Here is a 21,811-nt window from a genome sequence, read left to right on the forward strand (position 1 = left end):
TTACCTCCTAATTTTATAAACTCACAAAAAATTCAACTTGCTTTCTCTTTGGCAAGTTACTAAGAGTTAGCTACGACAAAAACTTAGTTCCCTTCCATGCGAAAAAATTATAAGCTTGCCGTCCTGCCTGACTCTCCTCCCTGACCTGCTGCAAAGAACATGACTGTATCCCCCATCTTCGATAAGTCAACATAGCAATGTATTTCTGCTGCTGCCACAAATCTTTCAGGTGGCCTCAGGCAGTCATATATTACAGAAGACTCAAATTTCTGCTCCCTTAGAGTTCATTCACTTTTGCAGGCTTCCCACAAACGTTACTTCTAACATCATTTGGCTAAAAGCAGACAGAATGCTCCTGTTTCAAAGGGTCTGCAGTAAGAATATTCCAGACAGAATCCACTGCAACAAAAGGGAAACACGTCAAACTATGTTACTGGCAACAGATACTCAGATTCAACCTGGGAATTCAGTCTTAGGCCTTGTTGTATAAGTCATTTTACGACTCCAGGTCATAGGATTAAATAATGGAAAAAGGCGAAATTCCAGTTCCAAAATACAGTAATTCTCATGTCTCCACAGTCAGCAAAATGGAAACAGTCCCTTGCTCTATAAGATAAAACATAAGAAACATAACTGGGTCAGGAAAAGATACGAATTGGGAAACACAGCAGGGAAGTAACAGGTTTTTTGGCAACGAATTCATGGAAAGGTTTTAGGCAAAAAAGCAGTGAAGACCTAAATTTACCTGCAAAACTGCAGGAAAAAAACACCAATTTCCACTGTGTCATTTCACTTCATATTATTTTAATTCCAGTTCTCACCAGAAATAGAGCACTGGCAATTCTGACATTGAATTCTGGGATTCTACAGATAGCTACACTTGTATACACAGCTAAGTCCAGCATTTGGTTCATCCAAAGATGTGGGCTTTGGGACGATGGGAGATTTCACAGATGAATGAATCCTCTGCAACTTCCTGCTGGTGCTTCCCCAGCATAACACGTTTACTGAAAGGTGATGTGAGATACTTGATATTCCTAAAGTCCTTCTCACAGATCAGCTGCCAGCTGAGGTAAAATTCAAACTTTATTGTTCTGAAGTGATGAAAGGTTCAAGAATCTCAAGGCATGTAGCTCAAGCCCAACTTAGAAAGATAAGACACACAGAGGTGCCGCAAGAAAAAAAATCAAGCTCTGATCTGTAGGGAGCAGAGTTTAAGTATTGCTTGAGGACCATAAAGTCAGCAGTATTTCCTGCACAACTCTGTACTGTATGCATCCCATTTTCCACTTAATTCTATCTCACAAGACACGTTCTCAGCTGCTATGAAGGTTTATTATCTTCATATACTGCTCAAACAAACTGCCCTCACAAGTTACTCTGCACACCTCAAGATCTCTTCTGAAGCCTCTAGGCTTCTTAGCACCACCTATAAATAACATAAGACTGCGTTATGTTTGCAGTGTCTTGTAATATTGCCAAATTCCAGATGAAAGGTGACCAGGAATCCTTTCTTTTTGGTAACACTAAAGCACATCCCCACACAGCACATGCATTTCTGCACATATTGGCTCTTAAACATCAAATTCAGCAGGCCCCAGACAACACACTACACAGAAGAACTCCTGGGCAAGTGGCTCTAGGTGGCCCTGCTTGAGCAGGGAGTTTGAACCAGATCACCTCCAGAAGTCTCTTCCAACTCCACTAACTAAGACCCTATGAGCTCGTAAAGCTTTGGAACACTTTGCTGGTTTTCCACATGTCTGACTTTACAGGGCAACTCGGAAAGCAGTACCACAAGATGCCTCAGCCAGGTGGCACGTGACATCTTAGAGGGTAAGGCCAGAAAAGCTGCAGTACTAACCAGTCACACAGAGATGTGATTCAGCATCTCTCCAGCAAGTAGCAGAGTAATGTGACAATACAGTGTCCCCATCAGAAAGAAGGATAAGAATACTTATTTTTTTCCCCCCTAGATTTCTCTCTTAGGCAATAAACCACACTTTCCAGCATTACATGCAAGTTTGGAAGACTCATAGGAAAACTCTGCTCAATTCCACAGCTGCCCTCAAGCAAACAGTGCCACTTCATAGTTAATACACAAGCCTCCTGAATGCAATTCTATGTGCAGATCAGAGAACCAGCAGAGTATCCCACAGTTACTCCACCTTCCTCCTAAGGCACTATATTTCCTGCTGATTAGGATGGCAAAGAATAAACAACAATTTCTGGAAAGTTGAGGTTCTCTAGAAATCTTGCTTTTCAAGGCAGAAATGACCCGGCTGTATATTGTGAGGGAGTTGTACTTCCAAGAGGGATGTAAAAGAAGAAAACCCATCACTGCAAAAGGACAATGAATTGAACTCGACTCATCAAACTGGGGAAGTCACAGCTTACCCAGAACAAGCTTTGCAATTTTAAGAACACCAGTATCCCTCTCTTTTAATGCAACCTCTACCTATGAAGGAAGTTAACATAGTCTAAAAGAAATCAGTCCTGCAAACTCTGAAACGTAAGGCTGGAGAATCAGAAACTCAATAAAGAACAGTGAGAAATTAAGATATTTAGTTGAAGTGTAGTGTTTAAAACCTAACAGTATATTTTCCATAATTTCCTATATCTTGTGCTCTATAGGGCATTCTGTCAAGCAAAAAAAAAAAAAATTCTCCCTTCTATGCAGCAAATCGTCGAGTTTCTCAGAAGGGAAACCTCATTTCACTATTTTCCTTTCCCACAGGAGAACAATGACTCACAGTATTTTAAAGCATGAAGGTACAACATTTCTTTCCAAAAGGCAGTCATGGCTTCAGTTGGTATCTCATGGTACTGGTATTTTAGGATAATTTTTAGGCACGGTTCAACACCCACATACCATTCCACCCCCTCAACTTCAGGTACCATTTTCTCTTACAGTGTTTCTCTTTGTGCTCAGGCATATTAGGAAAGCAGTATAAACACATACCAAACACAATGGGTTATACTGCTAGGTGAAGATTTAACCATTTGCTTAATTGCACAATGAAGCCCACAGATGATTCTGAGAAGAAACTACATCCCAGCATTTCCTGCCGAAAACACCGAACAACAGCTGATAAAAGCATTTTATCAAAACAGCACAATCAGCTTTCTCATTAACAGGAGAATTTCTATGCAAGACCACACCACCGAACGCAGAGCTCCATCTAGAAACTCCATAAGAGGTCAGGTGGGTTGTGGTAGATCTGCAGAGGCTTTGATCAAGCAAAGCACAAATCTAGCAGCCACATTTGTACTGGGAGAAGGAAATAGTGTCCATGCTAAGACATTGTTCTTGCTCTGGCTAAGGTCAGCTGCATAAAGTCATCAGCTTCGAATCACACACTGGATTATAGCCCCTAACTCTAGTCCAGAATCTCTTACAACTAGAAGTCACTTAAACCCCCTGTCAGAGTAAGACTGATCCATACTTACCCACAGGCTAATGACATGGAGCATCAATGCTAAGTAAAAGATACTCAGCACAGGACCTAGCTCAGGAAGACAAAGTTAAATCCAAACACCAAAACTGAGTCTTCAGAAATCCTTCCTGTGCCTCAAAGCAGGAAGAGTTACAACAAATGAACCAATTCTAGAAAACATTCTGGAAAGCCACTGTATGAAAACCCAAGTAATCTGAGATTGTCAAAATGCATGCACAAGGAAACAGCATGAAGATCAGCATAAGAGGAGACTAACTAAACCTTGGCTTCCAAACCAAGTGCCTCACAATGATTTACATAAATAATTTGCTATGGAAATTTTTAGGAAAAAAAAAAAGTTCTAGAAATGTGGTCACAGAGATGAGATACTTGATATATTGAGAATAACACTTGTATCTTGTTCAGTACAGTAAAAACTAGGAAAGCAATTCCTCACAGAAGTACAGATTTTTATCCCTTGTATGGGGAGAGGAACTTCCTTTGGAAACAGAAAGAATTCCTGCTCCGGGACATGCCTTCGCACATACTCTCAAGACGCATATACAATGTCTGCTAACAAACTAAAAAGAACAGAATACTAGAATACTTTGGGTTTTTCTTTTGTGAACCTCAAAACTCAAAAGCCAAATAACAGAATTTCTACTGGCTTCTGGAGAAGGTCTTTTGGATAATTTAGGGCAAGTATTTCTGACAAGATATAAGTTTCTGACATGGTCTATCAAAACTTCAATTTTTAAAAGCTACAGATCAATTTAAAACCAACTTAACTGGTTTTCCAAAATAACTAGTTAATTCATAACAATTTGTCATCAAGGCAAAAGGGAAACAAGAAAAACTTCAGTCCTGATCTTCAGCTTTATAAGCTTCTGAAGGACTATTCTTTAGGACAGAAATACTTGTGGAATGTTACTTGCAGAAGTGCTTCTATACACTGTCAACAGCAAATACTGGGCTCTCTGATGAATTCACTGTAATTTCCGAAATATGACAGCAATAGACATGAGCAAACACAAATGTCTGCACCTAGCGCTAAGAACGGTCTTAAGCAGGGAAAGAGGAGCCAGGTCCCTTTGATGACTAGTTTCAGTGAAGAGTAAGACTATCAGGTATTCATTCAGACAAGCATGTGCTCCCCCATTATAGATCTCAACAGCAGGAAATCTCATCTCAGATTCCCGCTGACTCTGTTGGCATGTGTACAGGGATTCTCCCCTTAACAATGTTCAAAAGATTAGAATCCACTATGGCTTGGCACAATGCAAATTTTCTCTGCAGAGCGGCAATTTCATTCCCACAATACATATTCTACTTTCAGTGTAGTTTTGCCCCAAGTATTCCATATTGCTCAAGTTTCAGGACATTGATAAACATGGCACATGGTCAGACAGACAATTTGTGCAAGGACTGCAGCAGGATAAAGCAAGAGGACTGATTAACCACATTATTGTGCCCTACTCCCCTGCTTTTTATCCCATATAAATGGAATCCTGGTATTTATGAAATTCACACATCACCTATTTATCAGTTCTCACGCCTTGAGGACTGGATCTCCTAAAGCTGAAAGGTAAGAGCTTCTGAAATTCTCACATATGCTCACAGACTATACTGAGCCAGGTTCTCCCCAGTCATCTGCTAGAATGAAAGAATTTGTCTGTAGTAACAAGCATCAGGATGACATGGAGTCCAATCACTAAATGACAAAGCAACAGTCTCCCTGCCAACTTCTCCCACTGCATGGGACTTGCCTCACTCCGATGCTCCCACAGGAATCAAAGCAAACAACAGAACCTGAAATAAAATTCAAGCAGCTTCAAAAAGAGCAGAAGTCTTACAGATGCCCAACTTTCCCTCTCAATAACTCCTACAGATCTGTACCTACTCCACGACACGTGCATATACATATTTTCTTCAATACTCAGTTTTTCAATTACCTCCCTTCACCTTCCACAAATAAAAAATAAAATAAAACCCAATCTTCATCTTCTAGTACCAGTAGCGTGAATCTAGCACACTCCTCCCACAAGCTGGTCCTCTATGTTCAAAAGCACTCAGCATACATTATTTCAGTCACCTTCTCAAAGGGGATGGACGTAACAGGTATGGTCCATTCTTAAGGAGGATGAATCGTGGTGGGTACTTCTTAACAACACACAGCTGCAAAAGAATACCCAGAGCAAGATATGACATTTTAGGGTGCCATCCACCCCTGAGGTACCCCAGTGTCTAACAGTTTTCCAGCTTCTGTGCAATGGATGTCTCTAACCCTAGTCAGTTCAAAGATTCTCCACAACTAGGGCTATACAGTGGGAATTCCAAAGCAACAGGCTATGTACAGACATATCAGCATTTCCTCCAAAAGAGCGAAGAAAAGGAGAAAATTCCTGAGGATGCATATCCTCTACTCCATTTTCTGAATCCCAGCCTCCCCCCTGCCTTGGAATGAGCTCTACAAAGCAGTATCTGTTATGTACATGAATCTCAGCTCCCTTCCATTGGGGAGCTTCCCCTCAAAAGTGACAGGCAAATCCCAGGACAGAGACAGGTGCTGGGGAGGGGGAGGTCTCCTTAGGATGACTCGCCAGAAGCAAGAGAGCCTACAGCTTTCTTCTTAGGGCGGGTTTTCACACTTCTTACTGGAAGCTGGGGAGAAAGAAGAGGAGGCATCTTAGGTTAGTTTAGCACAAAGACAGACAAGAATGCAGAGTGAAAATAAGACAAAACAACTTCAACACAGTAACCCCATTCGCATCACCTGTTGTTTCAAAAAGACTATTTGACCATTTCATTTGGTTTTGGTCAGTAAACAAATCACTCTGTGCATATCCATCAAACAGCAACCAGGAAAGGAAGACATTCTAACACAGAACAAGTGTGATTATAAAAGAAGTCGGCTGTCTCGACAAAAGAGTAGAGGTAGCAATATCTCTAGCTGGCAACATTCACATAATACTTCACTGCTGTAACTGTTCTGCTTCTTGATTGCCATCCCAAATACTGTTCTTTGAAAGACAGACAAACATCTTGAAATAGTTTGCACACCTTACTCCAGTGTCTAGACACTAGCAAGAAGAGTGCATTTATGATCTATGATCTACAATGTATTCAGCCCTTCTGGGCAACCTCAAAGATCTCAAAGCCCTCCTGCGTCAGAACCAAAGATCCAAACAGACTGAGCACAAAACCCAACATGCCTACAAAGGGCTTTATCAGAATTTCTGTATTCATGGTAAACAGTGTAAAGGAGTTGTTACTGTCTTTTCACAATTTTGCTTTAAAAACTCCTTGCTAGGAAGCCTGGAATCAAACTTTGTTCTTCTTGTTTCCTCCCACAGAAGAAAGCAGAGGGGTCAACTCAGAAACAGGAATTTAAAAAAGATACAGGCTGATTTAAAATGCATCTCTGGGTACACACGTCCATTCTTGGAGATATTTAAAAGTCATCTGGACGTGGTGCTGGGAAACTGGCTCTAAATGGCCCCGCTTGAGCAGTGTAGCTGGACCAGATGATCTCCAGAAGTCCTCTCCAACCTCAACTATTCTATGATTCTGTTACAAGGAGTACTTAATTCCATGCAAATGTGTCCTGTACACTGCAAAATCAGGTTAACAGCAAGACTTCAAACGATGCTCTAAACAATTGCTTTTCTCCAAATTATTTAATATTTAGCCTAAGAAGCTTGACAACATGAGCCACTCATACAGCACTCTATCTTAAATAAAAATAAAAAATAAAACTAGGACACCAAGTGGAAGCACACAAATAGGACCCCAACTTCACAAAAAGGCAGAAGTATTTTATCACATATAAATCAAACCACAAGAAACATTCAATAAGAGTCAAAACCTGGAATGCAGCACCTGAAAAAGCAAAATCTATAAAACACCTCAACTGCTGAAAAACAGACTGCTAAGCTAAAATGGCTCTTGGACACAATCGCATTTAATTTTGTGTATGGGTTTTGTTTTTATAATGGGAATACATGCAATTCATGTTCCATCTGAACGGCTGTAAATATCCTGGATCATTAGTTATATGGAGGGGACAGCCCAACAATGACTACTGACCCAAATCTGAAGGCAAAACCCTAAGGTGAGGGGCTGTGAGATGGATGTGGAGTGGTGTGGAGGGGAAAGCACATTTCTCCATATCTCATACGCAAAAGTCCAGGAAGGCTATTAAGAGAGCACAGAACCACTGGATTTCAGATAAGGAGAAAGTGGCTGTCCTAGGGATAAGTGTCACAGTAGTATTACATATTCAAATTGTAATGGACAAGAGAGAGGACTTAGTCAACAACACATGTTAAAAGTATCTAATGCCCCACCCTTCAACACAAAACCCAAATGAATGCAAAGCAGGGCCCTGGTTTGTGACGGAGGTTTACAGTCATGATAAAATGCTTCTAAATGCACTGAGACTGTGAAGCCAGAGCCTTACAACAAAGCTCACAAACCCATGTCTGTGCTTGAAATAACTTACACACCAGCTCACCTCAGCTTTTGTTATCTTCTTAGGGGTTTTAAGACTCTGGCTACGTTTAGGAAGTTTATCTCCTGCATCTTCGTCTGATGGGTCTGTTCTAGTCTCCGATGGAGTTCCATTAGATCTCTGTGCCACACTACTCTCCTCTCCTGAAGAGTAACAGGAAGCTGAGGAATAAGACAGGAAGTTTTAGCAAACACTTTTGATAAAAACACATGAAGTCTAAACTGGCCCATCCTGAAGGACCACATGAAAGGGAGATGTCAACAATGCTCAAGAAAGATAATCCAAAAAGTACAGAGATGTGTTAGCAGATAGGAAAGGACCAGGGAAGACAAGGCAACTTCTGCCAGATAATCTGGAATCTTGTAGTGCTCCTGAGACCCAATGCATGAGAAGCCCAGGGAACTCCTCCCCCCCTCCTGGATCGTCACATGAAGCCTCACAGAACAGCCAGCAGGGGTGTTCTGTACCTGAATCCTCAATGGTTTCAAGAAGACCCCCACCAGATGGGTGCAGCTGCGGCTCATGGCTTCGCATATGCACAGCATCTTCATCCCGGATCAGAGTGAGATCCTGCATGCTGAAACTTCGCAGCTTCTCAGACAAAACTCCTTGGCCCTAAGAAGACATAAAAATTAGGGTCAAGTGCACTTCACCTTCACCAAGGTAATCTCAGAGGAATGGTGCCCTATTCCCCACTAGGCTACTCTGAAAAAATCAGAGAAGGGCAAAAGAAAAGCATGCTCCCAAGACCAACAGGGAAGAGGTTACAGTGAAATCCATTCCATTCTCCCTACATTTTTCATGAATCAGCAGATGGGATTAACTGCAAAGCAAACTGGAGGAAAGGAAACACAGACTGTTGCCAACAAGCCTCAGCACCCCTAGCAGACCCATAGCAGTAATTGCTGGCACACAAAACTAAATTGGTGGTAATTTCCGGAATGTTACAGTGTTGCTTACCTTTGCAGCTGCAGTAACTGCTGCATTGGCAGCAAGGTTTAACCCTCTTTTGCCAACTCGCATCATGGTTTCATAGCTCTTGTCACGAGCCTGAGTAATGTACTCATCAATTTCCTAGGAAGACAATGTGGAACATGGCATTTATCTCCTCCTTACAAACATGATCAAAGTCTCCCCATCATAACCCTTAAAAACCCGAAGCTCATCTGGATGCTTTTTTCCACACTACCTGCATCAGCTGTCACTGATCACAGAACTGCAGTTTCTCTGTTACTTACAGAAAGCCTATAAATGCCACTTTTACCTAAATTACACTATCTCCAAATTGTAACAACTGAAACAAAGCAGTCACTTATATTGACAATGTGAAAAAAACAACACTGCTACAGAACGTGCTGCTCCTATCATGGTTCAAAAAGCTTAACTACTGGCCGTGACAACAGGGGCTCAGGACAATGGGTTAGCCAAACACACTATGCATTAGGCAAACTACTGGCTACATTACAATCTCCAGTAAGCCGCAGTATGACGTTGTCAGAGACAGAACCATTCTACATCCACTAACGTCAGCATAAGCATGATTCACACATTTCAGCTTTTATTGTGGCATAACCAAACCAGAAGTCAGTCAGTTCCCAGACAGGTCAGTATCTACTAACAACAAGCAAGTACCTTCTCCTTATTGGAGAGCGTTGGGTGCACAAACTTCCTGTAGAGGACACTGGAGCCCTTGGTGTAAGGGGATAGCAGCCAAATCACAAATGCGATTTTCAGCTCGAAATAAAAGGGAAACCTGAGAGAAAGAGGGAAGAAAAAAAAAAGACAGAAAGAGAAAGAGGGAAAACTGGAATCAAGATCAGCACAGAGACAGATGGAGATATATGGTAAAGAGCAGCACAGGCAGAAAGAGCAAAGGCAAGATAAAGGCTCAGAAACAAAAGAACTAATATATCAGGTCAGAATAGCAAAACCCTCTTTGGAATCCTATGACATACCTTTTTTGAGTCTCATTTAGTCTTTCATCCATAGCCATGAAAACTCCATAAACAGGGCATCTCTCAGCCCTGCAAACACACCAAGTTACAATCTGATTGCTACTCTCATCACTCTGAAGTTTTCTCAGAGTATCCACTAGGTGTTAATATTACATTAGTTTCCCTCTCCTTTTCTGAAATATTCAACTATGTATCTCAATAAGCCTCAAGTTCCTGCTAAGCCTGATGGCTCACTTTCTGATACTTCTAGTAAGGACTTCTCAGATGAGACACAAAAAGAGGATCAGTGCAAATGACAAAGACGAGGCAGCATGTCAAGTCTTCCATCCCCAAGCCTTACTCAATAAAGTCTCTGGGAAGATACAGAAGCAGATATCAAAACGAATGAAAACTTTTCTGTCTCTATCAGTAGCAAGACACTTCTGTATCCGGTGTTCGTTTTAAGTATGTGAACAAGCCAAAGCTCTCGTAATTTTTAGATCTTTGTCTCCTTTTCAAAGTTCACAGAGGAAAATGCAAAACTGTCGAATGTTTTTGTAAGGCATGTGTAAACATTTCATGTTTCTTTGAAAGATGCAAGTCTTGACTATCATTCCTTCAGAAAGCTATACAAAGATCCAGCACTAAAGCAGTAAGGAAACCAAAGATATCCTGCTCCAAAGGCTCAGTGTAACATCATTACGATGATTTGTCATTTTTGGAGGCCTCCATATTGCCAAGCATGACACAGCACAGGAAGGATTAAAAACCCGCTTCCCCTGAATCCGCTCCACCACAGCCCCACCAGTAGAAGACAATTTCAACTGGCAAACCACTGCTCAGAGCACAACATACATCCAATCTGCTTCTCCACACAAGAGGCTTGCGAAGCAAAACAAGCCCCTTTCTGCTACCATGGGGTTTTCTTTGTGCCTTCTAGATCACCATTTCTCAAACTTTACCCTCCCACATTAACAGCTGCTTCTCAAAAATGTTATGTTACGAATAGATGAAGATCCTCTTGCAGGTACAGTGCATTTATCCTAAGTGTCTGCAAGTACAGGAGATGAAACAGCTACTACAGCAGCTACTACCCACGATATCTACAAGCCTGCAGACTCTTCATTGGGATTGAAAACTCCTAAAGAAGACACAGGTTAATCTTAGTGTCCTAGCACTACTCCTCTCTTCTCTAAATAAAAAAAAAATAACAAAGAAAAGGAACTCACCAAGAAAGAATAATATCTGTGAGTGTTTCTGCAGTGGTGAAAAAGGCAAACACTATCCAATACATCATCCACTTCACCTGAAAAAGAGCAGTCACTCAGTAGACATCCATCAGAACCCAGAAAAAAGTGACATGTCTTGTCAGTAAAAATGACTCATCATCTCCACACATTAAGACGACTCCAACAACAGGAAGGGATTTATAAACAGTAATGGAGAGGATCACATACCAAATGGTACATTAAAGTTTATGAAAACATATAGGATTACCATGCTCTAAATAGAGAAATGCATACAGATGCACTGCTACATTGCCCTGTAGCAATACATGACGCAACAGCATAAAGTCCAAAATAAGCTATCCAAAAAGAGAATGCAGTTCACTTTATTAGTCTTAGTCTTTCACATCTTACAAGTTAATAGTCTTTCACACATCATGATTACTGTAATAAAATACATATGCACACACACATAAGTTTAGTTTCGACTGTAACCCTGTATTTTCTTGATTGGAAGTTTTTTCTTAGGAGTAAAAAACCCAAATCCAATAGATACAGAATTTTGGCCTAGCTCATCGATAAACATTCTTTGCCTTAACCATTACTCCCAGAAATTACGTAAGTGTTTCCCTTTTCTTTTAAAACAAAGGCTCGGTAGGAGAGCTAAGAAAGCAAAGACCCACTTTATCTTCTTGTTTAAGGTCCCGAGTACAGTTTATAAATGGTACTTTGTGCTATTATGGCACATCTGTACACCTACCGTCTATCTCCCTTTTGCCTCACGCCTTTCTCTGAAAAAGAAATTTGTTCCAAAGCAAACATAAAATAACCCCCCTAATGCACACACACTCACACTTTGCTGTTTTTGGAACAATTCTCCCAGCTACAATCAATTACTCCTACAGAGGAATGAGTTGAATTATAAAAACTGCTACCCAAAAATTCCCAATAGCATAAGAGTCGATAGGAGGGAAATTGCCAGTTTTCTGTGCTGTCAAGAAGTAAAAATAAGTATAAGTAGCATGTAAATGGTTGCTAAAAGCAACTTAACACTCCTAGCATCATCAAGAATGGGAAAGGAGAACTAAATTGAATTAAGAAAATTCCACATTTAAAATGCACACTTTAATCCATATATTAAAACTGCATTAACAGATTAGTAACAGTCTTTGTTACAGCAAATGGAGTTATAAAAGCACATGTCTCCCCAGACTTGCACATGTTAGAAAATTTGGTGATCTGTTCTTGTAAGGCCCTCCAAAACCTTTCAAAAAACCTCAACAAATTTATGCTGTCTCCAACCCCTCTAACACACCAGATGGTTCTGAAGATAGTGGTTAGTAGCCTAAACTATTTCCACTTTATTGTGCAATTTTTTCACAGCAGAAAGTAGTAAAACTTGTATTTTACACCTCCCTCCTGCCTTTCCCTCCCCTCCTGCCCTTCTATCATCAGTTTGGACAGGACGAGGCGTCATTCCCGACTTTTAAAGCTACTCTATGAAGCAACTGGTTAAGTCTTCAATGCAGCAACATAAATCAGCTCTTGCATGAAAAAGTGCGAGAGTAATGACAAATCAAAGATGGCAAATAGGGATTCCAATGGGCAAGAGATTTCTGAGAAGCTATATACCAGTGAATCTTCCTTCAGTGTTAGGCAAAATGAAGGCTATAGTAATACAAGCAGCTGGCAGACACATAGAGATATACATATATATATATAACATAATGAGGAATATGTTCTCTGTAGAAATAAATTAATCTCACAAATGCAGCAGAATTCTCAGAAGGCTTCCATCAGCTCTTGCTATAGTGCTTTCCTTAGGGTGTAGGGAGTTACTACAAGGCCTAAACAAACACTCAAAGAAACTAAATTTTCAAGGATAAAAAGGAAGGGACTCTTGAGGATTAACAACTGGTTAAAAGAGAGGAAACAAAGGACAAAAATGAATGGCCATTTTTCACAATGAGGAAAGTTACCAGTAGCATCCCACAGGAATCGGTGTTGAGATCTGTGTTGCTCATCTTCATGGAAGATCTGGAAAAGGTTGTGAATAGTAGGATGACAAAATGTGCAGAAGATACTTTTCTACCCAGGGGATTACGAATGACTCAATTAAAGAATTCACAAAATGATCTATACTGACTGATTTCTGGTTCACAATTTGTCACTATATGTCATTAAATACAAAGTGATGAACTTGGACTACCCGCTTTTTCCTAGCAAAAATTTTCTGGTTACATAAATTAGCTGATGTCACTCAGTAGTGGTCACTGCAGACTGACGAAGAAACCATAAACTCTGCGCTCGCTAGACGTTTTCATTCTGCTAACAGAATGTTCAGGAGTATTAGAAGAGGATCTGAGAAGAACAGAAAGTATTGTGTTGTTACTGTTTAAAGAAACTGTGTGTTCACACCTTTCATATTGGACATAGGCCTCTTCACCTCGCTCTCCTCTTGCTGCCCTTCACCCTATGCTCTACAGCCAAAGATAAAAAGAAATTCAGCTCTTAAATAAACTAGAGGAATCCAACTTCTGGAAGTGCCTAAAGTACAAATGACTGTAAACTAGAAAAGTAGAAAGTAGAGGGGAAGAATCACTAATTTTTTTTCTTATGATGTTTGTAATCCATAGATTACAAATGCCTTCAAAAACCGAGGGTCCAACCGGGCTATGTTGGGTTTTTTTTTTTTTCAATCCATTAAAAAGAAGCCAAAGCCTTTGCTGCTCAAGCTGATGATCACTAATGTCAGCTGACCGCACATACGTAGTCTCTCCAGCTTGCACCAAGAACCTAAATAAATTCAGTAAACGCAAAAACATAATTGGAATGTAGATGGAGATGACACATAGGAGAGAAAATTACTTTTAAAACAGTCTGAGTTACTGGAAGTTTTGGGGTTTTTTGGCAGCTGCTCAAGGACTTACTGTAAATTTGTATCACAGCGGGGGAGAAGAGTAAGCTTGCACTGTACTCTCACGCTGTTGATGGACCACTGTGGTAGCTTGGTCTGTGTCAATTCAGTCTTCAATACAACACGTTCTCCAGCACAGACACTACTGCATGGCCTATCTGCCTCACCAACGTCGCTTCTTTAAGCACTATGAGTGCAGTAGCACAGACACCACTGGCTTTGAAAATGTGCAGTGCAGCATTCAAGTTTTCCATGACTTTTTGCATGAAGAACAGTTTGAACAGACATTGGCCTCCTTTCCTACGGTTAACAAAACTGGGTTTTCCCCATCTTTCCACTTATGATGAGAAGGAAGAAGCATTCAAAGATAAGTGAATTAGACAACAGTCTGTTTTTAGTTTCCCCTTCAAGTTCTAAACAAAACAATTTATAACTATGAAATCTGAGTACGTCTTAGGATGCAAAGCACTGCATCAGTTATGAACACCTCCTGATTGTTCCCATTTTGACTTCAGTGCTGAGACCAGACTATTAAAAAAAAAAAAAAAATAGAACCAAGACTCTCAGCCAGATGTTGAGGTCTGTAGAGCTGCCCGCTGTGAATGAGACTGTCGCTTCAACTGGCATATCCAAAAACCAGCGGCCTGGATTTTAAGCCAACATATAGGAAAAGACTAGGCAGCTCTAGAGAAGGAAGCAGCATGAGAGAAATAAAGGACTACATCCTGCAACATTTATCGTTGATGTGTCATTTTGTAGAGAGCAAAGAGAGCCAGCTGGGTGAAGAGTCTCTTGACTGCACCACAAAGCAGCAGTCGCAAACTATATCCTGCTCACCCAGGTTACCCCTCTTCTCCATCAGGTCACTCCTCGCTCTAGATAAACACAAACCCATCCCGCCCCTAAGCCAAAGAGCTCCACCGCTCGGCCCCTCGGTAAGATGACGACACACCGCATCACTAAGAAGCATTTTGCGTTTTAAATACAGTAACTGTAACGATGGTGTCAACAGAGACGGAGAAGATAAAATGATTCCAGAAGGGAAAGAGGATGAAGCCTTGACCAACAGGAAACGCTGACCGGGAACGAGGCCGATAGAAGACACAAACCAAGCAGAATTACTCAGCCTTTTGGAAGAAAACAAAATAGTCCTGAAAAGCAGTAAAGGTCAGGAAGCAAGGATAAAATCAGAGCAAAGAAGTCGCCCCGAACTTTCAGAGGCTTCCAGACCGCAGCGCTCCCCTCGCTCCCCCCCCGCTCAGCATCTCCCGGGCAGCGCCGGGCGCGCGAGGCGACCCCCACTCACGTATTCCTTCACGTTCTTCGTCTTCACGGCCTTGTAGGAGGAGTACGCGGGGTACAGGGTGCCGAAGAGCAGCCTGCGGGGAGACGAGACCGCTCAGCGCCCGCAGCCCGCCCCGCGCCGCCCCCGGCCCCGCCGCGCCCCGCACTCACACCACGAGCCGCGAGATGATCCAGGAGACCATGGCGGCGGCTCGGCGGCTCCTGCGGCGGCCGCGGCCCCGCCCGGGGGGAGGAGTCGCCGCGCCGGCCCGCAGCGCGCGCCCCGCCCGTCAGAGGCGCGGGGCGGGGCCCGAGCGCGAAGCCCGGACCCGCTGGAACCCTCGGCGGCGGCTGTCGAGGCCCCGCGGGGTCACCGCGACGCGACCTCCTCAAATTAGGAAAACCAGAAAAGCGTATCCTCTAGAGAGCGGCTGCGGTCCTTGAACCAAGCGGAAACCCCGAAGGAAGGCACCGCGGCGTTCCCGTTGCTCGCCGAGCAGCGGTCGTGGAGAAGAGGGAGGCCGAGGAGAACGCCAAGAGCCGCTGGGGAGGGATCCTCTCCTGAATGCGTGAACCGAACCGGAATGAGCGACGGCGAAAACCCCCAAACGTTGCCAATTTGGCATTACCCGCGAGAGCTGGAAACGCAAGTGCCTCTACAGACGATGACAAAGAACGTTTTGTCGTAGTCTGCCTTTGGATACGAATAGCCGCGAGGCGGTTCCCTCAGGGACCGCACGGTTCGCAGCACCCAGGGCAGAACTGGCCGACAAACAGGCGAAAAGGAATCCGGGCTCCCGCATCCAAGTCATGTAACCACGTAAACCCCCACCAAAATAATTCTGCTTTAGAAACCAGTTTTATATCAGGAAGCAGCACAGCAACAACTCTGGTACTTGAATAATGTGTTTGTACAATAAAGAGAGTGGAAACTGCTAAGAGAAAAGAGAAAATCCAGAGACCTGGTGAGTGCAGTGTACAAAGAGTGTGGGAGCGCTAAGCGACTGCAGGACGGTAAGTGGCACTTAAATGAAATGTGCCTTGGTGTTTAAAACTGTTTAATGTACCAAGGAGCAGTATGAAGATATACAGCACATTAGAACTAAATGTCGGTAAGAACAACAAAATACCAGCGTCTGTGGAGCAGGTGGGCTTGTGGATGTCTAAAGTGGCAGCTCGTTGTTCAACACCAACTGCTGCTGCATTGTTCAACATTGTTCAGACCAACATCAGGAAAAGTATTTTACGTTAGCAATGTACAGTTAATGATAAGTAGCTCGATTTCTTTCCATATCATAAAGAAGAATGAGAAAATGATTAACTTACCCTCCCACAAGGAGAAACTACTGGTACTGAAGGGCTATTTCCCTCCTTCACCTGTTTTGCTTTGTGACTGAACACTGCTAAGTCAGAAGTGACCCTCCTATGGGAAACAGCTGTATTTTTTTTTATATCTAGCTCTTGAAAAATTCACTTAACCATTTTCATATTACCCTATATAAAGGCAGAGAGAAAATAAAAAGCTCTTGTAAGGCAGGGGAATGATGGCAATAAGAGAGAAATGAGATGGGTTCTGCCTGGTTATTTTTCAAATGCCTGGTGGAAGCATGCAGCTCTTTTGAAAAAGATGGGAATAGGGATCTTAAATACACTGCCAATTAAAATGAAAGGAAACTGTGGGCTGATTTCATATCCCGAGATGCACTGGGAGAGAGTGGCCGCAAGCAGGTTTGTGCATCCCAGATAGACAGGGGATAAGTCTGGGGAGACAATGAAGTTGACAATGAGAAGATGTTTCACCAGAAACCAGGGCCTGCAAGATGCATTGTCCACAGGTGCTTTTCTGCTATGCTTCACTCACGTTCTGCATAGTTTCACACTCCCTTTCCCCTGAGGCAATACTTAAAATATACGCTGGATGCATGAATAAGTCTGTAGCATGTATCATACTGCTCAATGTAAACCTCATCTGCAGAAACTCTGACAGCTGTCAAAGGGCTGTGAGAATGGAGGAAGGAGAGGGAAGTCACAGTTACAGAGGAGCAGTTATTTTTAAAGAATACCCATGCCTCGTATTTGTATTGCAGGTAAATTCAAGTTACTGTTTGACATTAACTCCTCTGCTCTGATTCCACATCCTTAGGTTCCACAGAAGGCTGTCTCAGAGGAACAGCAATGAACCACAACCTGTGATGTATTAAGTTCTTAATTTTTCCTGTATTTATATTGCCTGGCTTAGTTGTCTCAGACTACAGTTTATACACAGCAAAAAGAACGAGTGTTGCAAAACTAACCCCTGCAGGCTGTTGGTGGAAAACAAGCCGGAATTGGTAAGTGGGTTCTGAATCTACATAAATGCAAAGTCATGCCCCATATAAAAAAAATTACCTACTTTCATGTATGAATTACTGGAACTGATTCACCAGATGAGTTTACAATTTTTTCCTGTCCTCATCTGGTCTAAAATTGGATTGCTGCATATTTCTTAATTTTAGTCATAGAATCATAAAATCACTAGGTTGGAAAGGACCCACTGGATCATCGAGTCTAAACATTACTATCAATCAATAAACCATGCCCCTCAGGACCTCATCCACCCATCTTTTAAACACCTCCAGGGAAGGTGACTCAACCACCTCCCTGGGCAGCCTGTTCCAGTGTCCAATGACCCTTTCCATGAAAAATTTTTTCCTGATGTCAAGCCTGAACCTCACCTGGCAGAGTGTGAGGCCATTCCCTCTCGTCCTGTCCCCTGTCACTTGGGAGAAGAGCCCAGCTCCCTCCTCTCTACAACCTCCTTTCAGGTAGTTGTAGAGAGCAATGAGGTCTCCCCTCAGCCTCCTCTTCTCCAGGCTAAACACCCCCAGCTCTCTCAGCCACTCCTCTTGTTCTCCAGCCCCTTCACCAGTTTCATCACTCTTCTCTGGACTCGTTCCAGAGCCTCAACATCCTTCTTGTGGTGAGGGGCCCAGAACTGACCCCAGGATTCGAGGAGCGGTCTCACCAGTGCCGAGTACAGAGGGAGAAGAACCTCCCTGGACCCGCTGGCCACGCCCTTTCTGATCCAAGCCAAGATGCCATTGGCCTTCTTGGCCACCTGGGCCACTGCTGGCTCATATTCAGTCGGCTGTCAACCAACCCCCCCTCCCAGGTCTTTCTCCTCCAGGCAGCTTTCTAGCCAGTCTTCTCCTAGTCTGTAGCTGCTCAGGGTTGTTGTGCCCCAAGTGCAGGACCCGGCATTTGGCCTTGTTAAACCTCATGCTGTTGGTCTCAGCCCAGTGGTCCAGCCTGTTCAGATCCCTTTGCAGAGCCTCCCGACCCTCCAGCAGATCAACACTTCCTCACAGCTTAGTGTCGTCCGCAAACTTGCTAAGAGCGCACTCGATGCCTTCATCCAGGTCATTGATAAAGACATTGAACAGGGCTGGACCCAGCACTGAGCCCTGGGGAATCCCACGTGTCCCTGGCCTCCAGCTGGAGTTAACTCCATTTCCCACCACTCTCTGGGCCCGGCCATCCAGCCAGTTTTCAGCCCAGGAGAGTGTGCGCCTGTCCAGGCCAGAGGTGACAGTTTCTGAAGCAGGATGCTATGAGAAACTGTGTCAAAGGCTTTACTGAAGTCCAAGAAGATACATCCACAGCCTTTCCCTCATCCAGTAGTCGAGTCACTTTGTCATAGAAGGTGATCAGGTTAGTTTGGCAAGACCTGCCTTTCGTGAACCCGTGTTGACTGGGCCTGATCACCTGGTTCTCTTGCATGTGCCTCATAATAGCACACAAGATCACCTGGTCCATGACTTTCCCCGATACTGAGGTCAGACTGACTTTCATAGACTCTACAGGAAATGTAGACTCACTGGAAATGACCAGAGCTGTTGCATTACCCATAGCCAATGTCTTTTTGATCTTGAATTGCTGATATAAACACACACAAACGAGGGAGACATCTATAATTTATCATTTAAAACAGCTCTTTCGCACAGACTGCAACAGAAATGCACAAGAAATTCTGCACAACAGGAATATGGTGGAGTTGAATGGGTCTGGGATAATCCTTTTCATCCACAGCGCACTGCATTAGCCCATATCTGCAGGACAGCTGCAAGGGTAGAACAGTAGCACAGTAGCAAAAGCCCAGGAAGGAACTACATGCTCCCAGTAACCGACCAAGAAGCAACCAGCACGCAGCGCACTGGCGAACAGAACTGCTGCTGCTATCACAGTCTCCAAGGTCAGAAACCAGGGAAGCTTCACCACCCCAGCCACACCTCCAGTGGAGAGGGGCAGTGCTGAACCCCATTAGGAAGAGGTGGGGAGCACAACACAACAGATGTTGTTTATGACAAAACAGATCCTCTACCCAAACTGCCTCTGAGAACCAAGACTCTGCAGGTAGCTTGGTGTGCCCCCAGCACGCACTCAGAACACCAGGCAGAAACCACCCCAGCCTGCTGGTCCGACTCTGGGCAAGATGTTAATGGGTAGCCTGCACTGCCAGAGGCAAGGGCCGAGACACGCTCAAAGCAGGAAGACCAGCACGCAGGTCAAAGAAACTGCCCAGGTCGTTACAGTAAATGACTTTTATTTTTTAAAAAATGAAATAACCGTGAACATATTAACAGGCCTGCAGGCGGCACTACAGTACAGCTGGATATAAGGTAGATACATTTCCCCATGTACCCGGACAATGAAATCCATTGCATCAATGCTGACATTAGTAAATTCTGAATACAGTTCTATCAAGCAGGAACATTTTACTTAAAATAGTTCTGGACAAAGTTGACACTGAAAGTTAACTTTTCCTTCACTTTGGAAAGGATAGAAGTTTTCAGCTAGCACTGGCATTGGGTGAACTATTGCCTGCAGTTACCAGTGCAGGGAGAGATGTACAACATCTCCACATGAGAACAGAGTTTACACTCTTTTTTACTTCTCATTCTGAGGAAGCAGGGTGGTGTAGGGAGAGGGAGGGAGATGGGTGAAGAATATGGGCAAGGGAGGTGGGGTGTCAATTTCTATTCACTCTCCTTTGGCTGTTTTTGTGCTATTTTGGGCTGCTTTCTAAAAATCACTTCTTGATTTTATTGAAAGGAAGACTAAATGTAATGTGCCTTTCCTTGAAAATCCAGGAACAGTTGTGGTACTTCAAAAATACTAAAAATATCTACTTTCATGAAATATTAACTGTTTCACTACAAACCTAGTTTTTCACTAAATACACAACTCTCCTATTTCTGGAGTCTCCCAGGGAAAAAAAGTGGGTTCTCCCTTTTTCTGCAACTCTACAGTGTATAGAGAAATGGCTACGAGAAGGGGAGTGCAGAGAATAGCTTTATTATTTTCCTTGGCCTGTATCTCACATGAGAAGTTTGCTTAAATTTCAGCAGTTGGGCTATTGTTCGTCCTGCTCCTTCAGCAGTCACCAACCGAGTCTGCAGCAGGACAACCCACTTCCAGCACATTCCTTCGACCTTCGTGGAGACTTAACTAGGCGTGAGGAAAAAAAACAAACATCCACACTCTTTATACCATTTCTAGTCATAATATGCAGGAACACCAAGTGGTTTCCATGTTCTTCCAATTTGCAAAAGGCCACAGGAAAGGGACATGGCACCTTTTGATAGAATCTGGGATTCTGCATGTAACAGTGCGACCTTCCAATAGACCTTCAGTGTTGAGGCAGCGTAGAAAACAGTGGCTGAAGAGTGTGTGTAATACTGACCACATCAGCTCTTAGTGAGAAGCCTCTGCTCCTGCAGAGGCAGTCGTGCAGTCCTTGTATATGCTGTGAGCAAAAGACTTACTTCACAGGGCATTTGGAATTAGCAGTTCCTACGATCTAGCTAGTTTGGATTCATGAGCTTTCAGTGTGCCAACAGCATCTTTGACTGCATGGTAGATAATGTTCTTCACCTGTAACAGGAAAAAAAGGAATCAACTTCTACAGACTAAGAAGAGTCTTGCGTATCTGTGCAACCGACTGACAGCTGAACTTCTAACAGTTGGCAAGCATACACAAAGTCTATTCCATCACTGCTTTGGGGTATCAGCAGCACAAATTTTAACACTGTTAGAAAACAAATACTGTAGACCTGCACTGATTTATTAACTCATTTTCTGGTCACTCAGCAACATATATTTATTATGTTATTTTAAGATAGTCTCTCTTTCATGAGAGCTAGGAGGAAGGACTCTGTGAAGTCATGCATATGAATTTATGGGATCACAAAAGTCTTAGTGATCTGTCTCAGATTTCCATGAATGAGACCCAAAAGGAGCAAGAAAATAGTATGGTTTAACCCTATGTAAATTAAGATGCAAAACCCCACCCTGTTGTCTTTATATGGAGGCTAGAGATTCTTCTAATTTGTGCACCTTCCTGAAAGGCAAGCAAGATCAGAGCGGAAAAATCCTCTCGTACTCAAAGCAGTCTGTGCCACTCTTTGCCTTTCAACAATCAAAGCTCTACCTTTTTTCTGCTTTTTCTGACCTAAGTTTGCAGT

General features: G+C 43.0%; 2 protein-coding genes across 9 annotated transcripts in view; both read right to left on the reverse strand.

The window, feature by feature from the left end:
• Positions 1–4,272: 4,272 nt before the first annotated feature.
• REEP2 (receptor accessory protein 2) lies at positions 4,273–15,592 on the reverse strand. Of its 7 annotated transcripts, none has more exons than XM_069869177.1 (9): positions 15,480–15,592; positions 15,331–15,403; positions 11,111–11,187; positions 9,903–9,971; positions 9,580–9,700; positions 8,908–9,021; positions 8,415–8,562; positions 7,951–8,108; positions 4,273–6,098 (listed from the first exon to the last, which is right to left on the reverse strand). In XM_069869177.1, the coding sequence occupies exons 1-9, from the start codon at positions 15,509–15,511 to the stop codon at positions 6,024–6,026; spliced, it is 867 nt and encodes a 288-aa protein (XP_069725278.1). In that variant the 5' UTR covers positions 15,512–15,592; the 3' UTR covers positions 4,273–6,023. The 7 variants fall into 7 exon arrangements, with proteins under 7 accessions (XP_069725278.1, XP_069725283.1, XP_069725279.1 ...); XM_069869178.1 differs by lacking the exon at positions 4,273–6,098 and adding an exon at positions 13,087–13,144 and having other exon boundaries at positions 6,906–8,108; positions 15,480–15,538; XM_069869182.1 differs by lacking the exon at positions 9,903–9,971.
• Positions 15,593–19,873: 4,281 nt separating this feature from the next.
• The window catches only part of KDM3B (lysine demethylase 3B), a 46,586-nt gene continuing 44,648 nt past the window's right edge, over positions 19,874–21,811 (reverse strand). For both annotated transcript variants that reach the window (XM_069869342.1, XM_069869343.1), the window contains exon 24: positions 19,874–21,221. In XM_069869342.1, coding sequence (XP_069725443.1) covers positions 21,141–21,221 — 81 coding nt within the window. In that variant the 3' untranslated portion in view covers positions 19,874–21,140. The remainder of the gene's footprint in view (positions 21,222–21,811) is intronic.

Source organism: Phaenicophaeus curvirostris, chromosome 15, assembly GCF_032191515.1.
Source record: "Phaenicophaeus curvirostris isolate KB17595 chromosome 15, BPBGC_Pcur_1.0, whole genome shotgun sequence".
Taxonomy (NCBI): domain Eukaryota; kingdom Metazoa; phylum Chordata; class Aves; order Cuculiformes; family Cuculidae; genus Phaenicophaeus; species Phaenicophaeus curvirostris.

Bases quoted from the DNA above. Each gene is read 5' to 3' on its own strand.
- REEP2 (XM_069869176.1), bottom strand. From the start codon at position 15,511: ATGGTCTCCTGGATCATCTCGCGGCTCGTGGT. The intron at 15,404-15,479 runs GTGAGTGCGGGG...GTCTCCCCGCAG, and splicing joins ATCATCTCGCGGCTCGTGGT to GCTGCTCTTCGGCACCCTGT. The intron at 8,563-8,907 runs GTAAGCAACACT...ATGTCTTCTTAG, and splicing joins CAGTTACTGCAGCTGCAAAG to GGCCAAGGAGTTTTGTCTGA.